This window comes from Cyprinus carpio, chromosome B18 (genome assembly GCF_018340385.1).
Source record: "Cyprinus carpio isolate SPL01 chromosome B18, ASM1834038v1, whole genome shotgun sequence".
NCBI lineage: Eukaryota > Metazoa > Chordata > Actinopteri > Cypriniformes > Cyprinidae > Cyprinus > Cyprinus carpio.
This window is the reverse complement of record NC_056614.1, coordinates 12255191-12267266: the sequence shown is the minus strand read 5'-3', so window position 1 is coordinate 12267266 and position 12076 is coordinate 12255191. Positions and strand designations below refer to the sequence as shown.

General features: G+C 36.5%; 1 protein-coding gene across 1 annotated transcript in view; it reads left to right on the top strand.

The window, feature by feature from the left end:
* Window positions 1–8571, top strand: part of LOC109109494 (protein jagged-1b) — a 58921-nt gene extending 50350 nt beyond the window's left edge. The window contains exons 8-14 of the mRNA XM_042743853.1: window positions 280–393; window positions 2461–2574; window positions 5557–5670; window positions 5937–5983; window positions 6095–6262; window positions 7646–7796; window positions 7878–8571. Coding sequence (XP_042599787.1) covers window positions 280–393; window positions 2461–2574; window positions 5557–5670; window positions 5937–5983; window positions 6095–6262; window positions 7646–7796; window positions 7878–8305 — 1136 coding nt within the window. The 3' untranslated portion in view covers window positions 8306–8571. The remainder of the gene's footprint in view (window positions 1–279; window positions 394–2460; window positions 2575–5556; window positions 5671–5936; window positions 5984–6094; window positions 6263–7645; window positions 7797–7877) is intronic.
* Window positions 8572–12076: the final 3505 nt, after the last annotated feature.

Sequence of the window (12076 nt, the reverse complement as noted above, 5' to 3'; positions counted from 1 at the left end):
GTGATCTCTGATGTAGCTCTGTGAGGTGTTGATAAGAGATACATTTACAGCGAGACTGCTCTGGAGCTTGAAGCATCAAATGTAAGATGAAAAATACAGATAACATTAGCTTAAAATACGCACTCTTATTATTCAATGTTGAAGTGAGTCATTTCTGCTCCAAACAAATTAGAGCTATACAGTAAGCACTTTTGATGCAGGTGGTGATAGCACAGGATATAAGACACAGATGTGATGCAGATTGTAAGCGTGTATCATTTCCTCTGATTCCCTTAACAGTGGAGCACGCCTGTCTCTCATCTCCATGTGAGAATGGTGGAACATGTGTTGAAGACCCAACAGGCTTTAGTTGCGTGTGTGCGCCAGGCTGGACGGGACCTTCCTGTGCCTCCGGTAGTTAAGCATATAAACGCACACACACCTGCACAGACTGCAATCAGCACCAATCAAAGGCAGCTGCTATTTCCTGTACTGCTGCAGCCAATTTTAGTCAGATCTACACCAAAATAATGCTCCTTAACTGGAGCACAAACAATCAGCAATCACGCACATGCACATCTAGGATACACAGGTGATAATGTGTTTTAGAGACCAGATTGTAAGAGCTCCTTATATTTGAGGACACTGGTTGACAGTTTTAAGGCCAGTGCCGTGTTTTTACATGGTCTTGTCAATTTAGGCATGGCCTAATTCATTAAGTGAATTAGGGCTGACACTAAAAAATTAGGGCCCCCCCCCAAAAAAGGCCTGTTTTTAAACTGATGGAACCATATATTTTTTTAAGACTCACTAGTATAGTGGTAAATCATTTCTTTAGCATGCAAGGAGACCTGGGTATAAATTGCAATCTAATAAATCCATCTAATAAATCCAGATTTTAAAGATTGACATTTTCAAAAATGTTACACAGGGATAAAGTCATGCAAGTTTTGGTTGACATGAGAGCAGATAAATGATAGACATTTCAGTTTAAAGCAAACTAGTTTTAGAATGTGGGATTCGAAGGAACTGACTCAGAAGTGATTTAGATGTAAACTTTTTTTTTAAAACAATAACCGAGCAACTTAATTATGTAAGAGATATTAGGGGCAAGAAAGATGGGAAGACAGACAGAGTCAAAGACAGACAGATAGACAGACAGACAAATAGACAGAGACAGACAGATAGACAGAGACAGATAGACAGAGACAGACACACAGAAAGATAGACAGACAGAGACAGACAGATAGACAGAGACAGATAGAGACAGACAGACAGATAGACAGAGACAGACAGACAGACAGACAGACAGAGACAGACAGACAGACAGATAGACAGAGACCGACATACAGAAAGATAGACAGACAGATAGACGGAGACAGATAGAGACAGACAGACAGACAGACAGACAGATAGACAGAGACAGACAGACAGAAAGATAGACAGACAGAGACAGACAGATAGATGGAGAGAGATAGACAGAGACAGACAGAGACAGACAGATAGACAGACAGAGACAGACAGACAGACAGAGACAGACAGACAGACAGAAAGACAGACAGACAGATAGACGGAGACAGTTAGACAGAGACAGACAGACAGACAGATAGACACAGACAGACAGATAGACAGAGACAGACAGACAGACAGACAGACAGATAGACAGAGACAGACAGACAGACAGACAGAAAGACAGAAAGACAGAGACAGACAGACAGATAGACAGACAGACAGAGACAGACAGACAGAAAGACAGACAGACAGACAGACAGACGGAGACAGATAGACAAAGACAGACAGACAGACAGATAGACAGAGACAGACAGACAGACAGACAGATAGACAGACAGAAAGACAGACAGACAGACAGATAGACGGAGACAGATAGACAAAGACAGACAGACAGACAGATAGACAGAGACAGACAGATAGACACAGACAGACAGATAGACAGAGACAGACAGACAGATAGACAGAGACAGACAGAAAGATAGACAGAGACAGATAGACAGACCAGACAGACAGACAGACAGACGTACGGACTGACGGACAAACCAACATGAGGATAGATGGATAGATAGGAGAATATATTGGATGGACAGATGGATGGATAGATGATAAATACAAGGACAGATACTGTAGATAGGCAGACAGGAGCATGGATAGATACAAGGGATAGACAGATGAAGGGATGAACAGAAGGAGGATGGGAAGATACAGTGGAATGGATGGAATGCTGGACAGACAAAAAGAGAGATAGATAGATGGACATACAGAGGAATAAACAGATGATAGATAGATCGATCGATCGATAGATAGATAGATAGTTAGATAGGAGGATGAACAGAGATGATAACAGCAGGATAGTTAGGCAGACAGGAGGATGGGTAGATACAGTTGATGGATGGATGGACAGATCCGTAGATTTAAAGGCAGTGAAATCACATGATGAGACAGAGAACATGTTCTTTTCGTCTGCAGCATTGTTGCAGTGTGACTCCAATCCTTGTGGGCGTGGGGCCACGTGTCAAGAGACGCCGCAGGGTTTCCAGTGTGTGTGTCCTCCGTTCTGGACCGGCAGAACCTGCCAGCTTGGTAAGCATTAGAAACAACACTCTTCACCTGTCCTGAGCCGTTCATACATGTCCACACATGCCTAACTCGGCCTTACGCTCGTACCCATCCACAGCCTCACCTGACGAAACCTGCCTCTACCTGCCTAAACTTGTCAGAGTCTGTTTTTACCTGTCTGTAATGTGAACACTTGTTCTTTCTTGTTTAAGCCTGGGTTCCTCACCTCACTCTCAGGGTATATGGACTAGAAAGTCACCAAGGAAAGTCACCATGTAAAAATATTACAGAAACCATGAGACCACCAACATGTTTGCCATCTGAAACCACCAAATCATAACAATCGTACCCAGAGATGGGAAACTCACCTTTCCAGGGAAAGTAAACACATCTTGTGTTTATAAATTCCATATCAGCACAAGCCACATTGAAATGATTCAGCAGCATCAGTGCTCCACCAACCATTATCCGTTAAACCACATCAGACAATTTCATGCTACAGTGTGCAGTGGATTTAATTGCTGAATGAAGAGGACCTGTGGTCGGGTCTGTCGCTGATGTTGTTGACTGCTGGGAGAGTCTCTCTCATACTCCATTGCCCCGGGGTCCAAATCAGCTGTGGCTCTCTGGAGTGTATCAGTCTCTCTGAACTGTTGACGCTCTGTGAAATGCAGTCATGTGTCACAGTGACACCTCAGAAAACAGCCGTTAGCGTCAGCACAAAGAGATCTGTCTTTGAGAGCGAGATGTGCGTTTTAACTGAGCCGTACGGAGATGGCAACTGTGGGTAGAAGCAATATTTTCTGGAGTATTTTATTAGGAACAACTTAAATAAAAAAATCTGAGTGTCAGATTGTCCTATTTACTAAAAATATACAATCACACTCAAAAGTTTAGGGTGCGTAATATATATATGTATATATATATATATAATATATATATATATATATATATATATATATATATATATATATATTACGCACCCTAAACTTTTGAGTTCTGCTGTCTAATATATTACACATATATATATTTATATATATACAGTACAGGTCAAAAGTTTGGAAACATTACTATTTTTAATGTTTTTAAAAGAAGTTTCTTCAAAAATACAGAAAAAAACAGTAATATTGTGAAATATTATTACAACTTAAAATAATTGTTTTTAAATTTATTATACTTTAAATTATCATTTATTTCTGTGATGCAAAGCTGAATTTTTAGGATCATTATCACATGATCCTTTAGAAATCATTCTAATATGATGATTCATTATCAAAGTTGGAAACAGTTCTGCTGCTTAATATTTTTTCAGAACATGTGATACTTTTTTAGGATACTTTGATGAATAAAAAGTAAAAAAAAAAAAAAAAAAGCTATGTTTTAAAAAAATAAATATTTTGGAATAACAATATACACTACTGGTCAGTAATTTTTTTTCCTTTCTTTTTTTTTTAAATAAAATCAATACTTTTATTCAGCAAGGATGTGTTAAATTGATAAAAAAGTGATAGTAAAGAAAATATATTATTAGAATATATATTATTAGAAAAAAAAATATTTTGAATAAATGCAACTCTTTTTAACCTTTTATTCATCAAATATATTAGACAGCAGAACTGTTTCCAACACTCATAATAAATCAGAATATTAGAATTATTTCTAAATGATCATGTGATAGACTGGATGTTACATGTGACACTGAAGGCTGGAGTAATGATGATGAAAATTCAGCTTTGCATCACAGGAATACATTTTTTTTTTTTAAAGTTTAAGTTGTAATAATATTTCACAATATTACTGTTTTTTCTGTATTTTTGATCAAATAAATGCAGGCTTGATGAGCAGAAGAGACTTCTTTCAAAAACACAAAAAATAAAAATTTACCAAAACCTAAATATTCTATATTATATATATATATATATATATATATATATATTAAAGAAATGTATAATTGTGTTCTGTAAGAATGCATCCAATTGATCAAGAGTGACAGTAAAGACATTTATAATGTTACAAAAGATTTCCATTTAATGTAAATGCTGTTCTTTTGAACTTTCTATTCAACAAAGGATAATTAAAAAATGCATCAGTTTCCACAAAAATGTTTCTTGAGCAGCAAGTCAGCATATCAGAATTATTTCTAAATGATCATGTGACACTGAAGACTGGAGTCATAACTGCTGAAAATTCATCTTTGCCATCACAGGAATAAATAATATTTTAAAATATATTAAAACTGAAAAGTTATTTTATAATTTAATATTATTGTAAAATATTTAATATGTAATATGTATTTAACTTTTTAAAAACATTTAAAATTTTGACAAACCCAGTCGTTTCAGCTGTAGTGTATATTATTATTATTATAACTACTACTAAAATTTGACTGGATGAGCGATGCTGATAGCTGTGCCTGCATATTAATTGAAATTTTTGTTAATTTGTCAAGCAAATGATTTTTGATTTTATTTTAGCCACAGGTTTGGCTAATTAACTGTTATTTGTATTTATTAATTATCATGCTATTTGTTTTATTGAACTCTACTTCATTTTGTACCAAACATCATCTTTTAACCATAGTAAAGTCACTCTCAGCTACCTATTATTTTTATTTCTTTCTTTTTAAATAGTATGTGAAACCTCATTATATGCATATTTATTTCTTTGAGGAAATAAAAATGGTTGTTTTGTGCCCAATCTTACATAAAATGTCTAAAATAACTATTGTCAGTTCAGAAAAAATGCTAAAACTTGTGGTTGATATTTCTTTCGCTTCATTAGTTATATTGTAAATTGGAGGTCATGTTGAGTGCATGGCAGTGTACCCAGCTCATTATGTTCTATTGTATACTGCACGTTTTGGCAAATAAAAGGTCATCTGGGTATTGCATTTCATGAAATTTGCATGCTTTGCCAATTATACTTATTATGTACTGCAGATATAGTAGCATGGTGGTGTGCTAAATATAGCTCACTTCATCACTATGGTTCTTCCCTCTTCGTTAGACACTAATGAATGTGAGACTGGCGTGTGTGTCAATGCCCGTTCCTGCCGTAACCTGATTGGAGGATATTTATGTGACTGCCTTCCCGGTTGGTCGGGACCAAACTGTGACATCTGTGAGTATTAGATACGGTTTTCACAGAACCAAAAAAAAAAAAAAACATGATTTAGCTTTAAATCAAACATGACAGTTCCAGTGCTGGTGGGAAATGACTTCAGGGTGAACTCGTTGTGAGTTTGTTCCTACCGCAGGCTGCTCACACAATCATAGTAGATTCATACTTTATTTATGAATGTAGTTAGCTAGTCTCTTTCTTCAGTGAAACTTGTGGGTTTCCGCTTGGTTGGCTATTGATTTTTTTAAACATCATCTATTCAACAGGGAACAGTAGCTGCCAGGGCTCGTGTCTGAATGGAGGACACTGTAAGGTAAGAAGTGATTCACCTCGATAAGCTTACTTGCACCTCCAGGATGTGAAGTTTCTTTGACATTTATGCAGTTCTTCTTCAGTACAGCTAACCTGTGTGTGCTATGTGCAGGACTCTCAGTGTGTGTGTTCGCCGGGTTTCTCTGGTAAACTGTGCCAGACAGCAGTAAACGCCTGTGACAGCAACCCTTGTGTAAATGGAGGGCAGTGTCTGGAGAGTCAGGGTGGCAGAGGCATGTTCTGCAGCTGCCCGCTGGGATACACTGGCATCTACTGTGAGGTGAGATCTTGCTGCTTTTTCTTCAAAATAGTTTAAGCAGTTCTTTCAGCTGAACATGCTTAACATCCGCATGAACTGGAAGCTGCGACTGACATCAGTAATTTGATGAATTCGAGAGTGAAATATAAAATTGAATGAGAATGCTTGATTTTAGCGCACATCCTCGCAGCTCTGTCTTGCAGACTGGAGGTTGGATGGGAGTGATTAAGAATTGGTTAACTCCGCAGTGTTGTGATAAGTCAAATTCACAAAGCAGCAGCGCCTGAGAAACAGTTTAGAGAGGAGAAATCAATCTAAAATATTGGTAACTTTCTAAATAATAAAAGTATGGTGCTTTTCTACTAATAATGAAATATAAATAGTTTTTTACTGATGCAAGTATGTTAGAAACAATGCAAACTTGTATCCGATGCACACTTATTTAAATAGATGCATCGCATTGTTAACTTTTAGGCCGATGCAATGATGCGAATCCGTTCACCTAAAAATAGACAATTCTGCCATCGTTTACTCATCGTGAAGTTTTAAAGCTTGAGATTTATTGTAATTGCTTGTAAAAGAGCAACTAAATTTTGTATGTAAAAAATGGTCTTTTTGTGCTCCACAAAAAAGTCACAAGGGTTTACAACAAACTACTTAACCCACAGATTTGCAGTCTCATATGACTTTTATGGTACTGCTGACTGGAATGTACTACACAACTTAAAATAAAACTAGGCATCATACACCTGGTGACACTGAAAATGGTTACAGAGAAAAACTGTGTATCATACTCTACATATACTAACAGACTTTGAAGTTGTTCTGAATACAACAAATCCATGCAGAAACGTGTGCCTTATTTCTATGAGATGTGACAACTGAAAACAAAATTGGCTCAAAATATCAATTATATTCAATATATTCTGACTGGATGGTAACTAAAAAAAATCTGCCTGTGCCCATCATACACAACACAATTTTTGAGCAATCTGTCAACTCTGACTATCTAAAATCTGCAGACTGCCTCTGACTATCCACAACTAGCTTCAGCCAATCTAGACTGCAAATCAGGGTGAGAATCTAGGCAAAATCATGAACTATATTCCAGCACTGTATATTTGCATGCTCAACTGTGATTGTTCTATTCTTGCATATATTTGCATACTGAATATTAATGGGATTATAATTCTTGCATCTATTTAGTCATCTATAGCTACATCTAAAACTTTATCATTACCATTTTGCTGCTTTGCAAATGCTAACATAGCATGGAAATGCAAATCTAATTAGTACATTTGTGTATTTGAGTTTGACTTGTGTATAGTTTCTGAATTAATCAGTATTTAGACTGTGTTCACTTTTTAATACCCAGTAAGATTAAATACATATCTTATATTTTAGGCAGAACTTGATCTTTGTAATCCCAACCCCTGCCCCAAGGGGGTGCCATGCCATAGTACAGAAGGAAGCTACAAGTGCACATGTCCTGAGGGTTACTTTGGAAACGAGTGCCTGAGCCTGAAGGATCCATGCCATGAACCCCACTGCCAAGGTTAGGAGCATAAATATTGAGCATAAAAATGTGAATAGCACTTCTTTAGCATGATCTATCTCTGCCTCTCCTTGTATTCAGGTGCAGTGTCAGACCCAGGTGGAGGTGGGTTCAGTGTTTATATGGTGTTGGTGGGGGTGTTTGCCCTGCTTGTGGCAGGCAGCTGCTCTGTGTGTGCACTACTGCTGTCCCGCCTGCACCGCCGCCACCGGACCAAAGCACAGTTACGTACTTCAGCACCCGAGGACAACGCTATCAACAACCAGCGGCAGTTCTGCACTCTCATCCGTAACCTCGACCACAGCGTGGCCCTGCTGCCTCCTGCCCAAACAGTGCCCACTGTGCCCATGCCAGTGCTCTGCAGTGAAGAGATTGAACTTGTACTTCCCTCACCTGCACCCTCTCCAGCTCTAAAACCAGCCCACGGGCCCAAGCTGGACATTTGCAACCGTGAACGGGAAAAACTAAACCGTTTCCACTATGCAGAGAACCAGGAACTGGAGGTGTGACCGCACTTTGACCGCTGGGAAGGAACCGGACTTCTTGGTTCGGAGGGTCTGTTGTGGTTGATTTATCTTAATCAGCCTCTGCTGGTGAACCTTGACCTCTGAGCTCTGCGTTATAGAGATCTGAGAGGGTTGAATTTTGGCACAGTCACAGGCTGAAGTAACTGACAGACAGGGTCCAAAATTTGAACACACTTGCCAGTGGTGGGTAAACTGAGAATATTTAACAGCCATAAATATTTCTAATCAGTCATTTCTAATAATATAACAAAAAAACCCTTATTCATGAGATGAAACTTAAATAAAAATATTTTTTCCCATTTGAATTATTTAACTTTTTTTCATTAGATGAAACTGCACTGCACATAAAAATGTAATATAGGAAAATATGTAACCCTGGAGCACAAAATCAGTCATAAGTAGCACAGGTAGCAATAGCCAACTATACACTGTATGGGTCAAAATTATCAATTTTTCTGTTATGCCAAAAATCATTAGGATATTAAGTAATGTTCCATGAAGATATTTTGTAAATTTCCTACTGTAAATATATCAAAATGTAATTTTTGATTAGTAATATGCACTGCTAAGAACTTAATTTGATCAACTTTAAAAGCGATTTTCTCAATTTTTAGATTTTTTTGCACCCTCAGATTCCAGATTTTTAAATAGTTGTATCTCTTCCCCAAATATTGTCCTATCCGCACAAGCCATACATCAATGGAAACCTTGTATGTATAAATCTCAGTTTCAGACAGCTGACCCTTATGACTGGTTTTGAGGTCCAGGGTCACATATGGCATCACAAAATTCTGGTCATTCTCATACATTGCGTTTTTGAGGACACGCAAGTCGCGACTTATTTAGTAGACAGTTTGATTTGAATCGCTCATGCAATTTTATGCCCATTTTGCGCTAGTCGAGCGTTAATTTTGGACCCTGTCTGCTCCCTTGAAAAATGTATTTGAAAGAACAGCAAGTGTTTTTAAGGCCAGCAATTCAACTTCTTTGAATCCTGGATATTTAAGTGTATTTTATTGTGTTTACACTTGTGCCCTATATATTTGTACACATTTGTTTGATTGTTAGTGTGCGTGTGTTTGTGAGTGTGTAAGTCTATATGTATGACTGTGTTTGCCATACATTTCCACAAAGCCATGCACATTATTGGAACTCCCTGACTTTTTTTTTTTTTTTTACTTATGTAAAAACAGTATATTAGTGTTTATGACTGACATTTGAAGGAATTATGATGAAAGATAGCAGCGCCGACTGAAAAAGTGCCAGCTGACATTTTTAAAAATCTCGTTAATTATTGCCTGTCATGTTGGAGATGTACAAGATGTATGATTTTTATATTTTATTTAGATGTATATAGCGCCATTGTACATATTATGTACATAATTTTTGCCATTTTTGTATGCCGACTCCTTGCAAAATATCGCCATTTTAATTTCCTGGTTTCACTATTTCCACTCAAGATGGTATTTGCCGCAAGATCAAAAATTGTAATTAAAGTGCATTTATCAACCAAAGCATGTGTTTCTGTGCGTGTATGCATTAACGGTATTGTACAGCATTTGGTATATCAGGGGGTGTTTGTGTTTGGTAATCTTGTTCTGTATTACTGATGCTTCCTTACTGTCTAATTGCCATTTGGTAAGCTGTGTGAAGTAAATAAAAGGAAATTTGGTCACAGAGCGTCCTGCTCCTAACAGCAGTTTACTGTGTCTGTCAGTGAGTCAGTGTTCATGTTCATGTTCACTAGCTCCAATATTATAGTGTGAATTATTTTATTTTGTAGACAGATTTTTTCTTTTCTTTGTTCAAGCCTGCTACTTAGCATTAGTACGTCTGATTTAACAAAATAATTTGTTTGGATCGTTAAATTCAATGAACTGTTTATGGATCAATCACTCAAATGTGCTCCTTAAATTAAATTTAAAGTTTAAGTATCTAAGCCAAAATAAAAAACAAAATTAATTTTGCTATATATGAATACATACATTCTTAGTATTTAAACTAAAAAAAAAACAAAAGCAATTGCCTGTTTAAATAAAACAATCTTTCAATATCAAAGAAAATTTTGAAATCACAGAAAGATTTCAATCATGATGACATATACTTATTTTTAAATCTACATGAAATAAAAAGTTAGTTTTGCAAGGGCAAATGTAAATATTTAGTTTTAACAGAACTCCAAAAATAATACTTTAATATAGTTATACATCTCACTTATCACTACTTTAAACTAGTGATTTTACATTTTATTTTCATGTTTCTCTTTTAAATTATCGTGCTCAATTTTATCACTAAACAAAGTAAACAGTCAAATGGTCTAACACTTTGTGAAACAGTTAAAAAAACAATCACTACGTATTTATGCATTTGTTTTTGCAAATAGGTCCAAACTAGCAATTCACTAACCTCACTTCTCACCTAGGTGAAAAGGAAACAGACATAAAGTGTATACTAATATGCATTATATTAGCATATAGGGAAAGTGAGTCGGAGGTCAGCAGAGAGTGAGAGTGCCAGACTCGTGGGTATGACAAATGCGAACTTTGACCTCTTACAGACAGGGAATGGGCGGATATAACTATTGCCTTCCTGTTCCCACCCGTCCGTGAGGAAATGTAGGAAGTTCAGTTCTCTTAAAACACATAAATGAGCACACTGTCATCCACACAGTGACAGTGATGAAGCAGGGACCCCCTCCCTCCACACCTGCTGTGTCACAGGATACCCAGCCCTCCCCTCATTGACTGCATATTGTACTCAAGACCAGCAGGTCAGCATCTGAATTAGTCTTTCCTGTCTTAGCTGTCAATTGTCTTTAACAGGGTGAGGTTACAGTGACACAGGGTGTTTGGTTAGGTTCCCTTAAAGAGACAACGATGTGGCAAACCACAGTGACAAAAGCAGAATAGTAGAATCTGACAGTATAGTATCCAGAATGTGAAATAATGTCTGGTAACACATATGAACACTCAAGCCAGTTTAGTGGGTTATGATTCATAAATTATATTTTCCAGCCAGAGGCTTCCAACATCAGCATAACAAAGAATAAATGTGACCCTGGAGCACAAAACCAGTCTTAAGTAGCACAGGTATTTGTAGCAATAATCAACAATATACTGTATGGGTCAAAATTATAGATTTTTCTTTTATGCCAAAAATCATTAGGATATTAAGTAAAGATCATATTCCATGAAGATATTTTGTAAATTTCCTACCGTAAATATATCAAAACATAATTTTTGATTAGTAATATGCATTGCTGAGATCTTCATATGGACAACTTCAAATGTGATTTACTCAATATTTAGATTGTTTTGCACCCTCAGATTCCAGATTCTCAAATAGTTGCATCTCGGTCAAATATTGTCATATCATAACAAACCATACAACAATGGAAAGCTTTTAAATGAAGAAGGGGCTTCAATACGCTGAGTTCAGTATGTTGATGTTTTTCAATGTATAATGTGTTTGCCACTATACATTCATTTTGGAATAAGCCATATTTAAAAATTACAATAAAATAAATGTCATTTTATAAGAGAAGTCACTGAGAATCTTTTTTTTAATATCAATTTTATTTTCATCCTATCCACAAACAATGATTTATTGTAAAACTGAAAGCCATTCAAAGTGTTTCAGAATCAGACTTAGTAATAATAATAATAATAATAAAAAAAGTAATCTAAGCCGTGATTTTGAAAATCTGGTTGAGCATAAGTTCTGAAAGAACGGTAAAGTTTATTTCAAACCCTG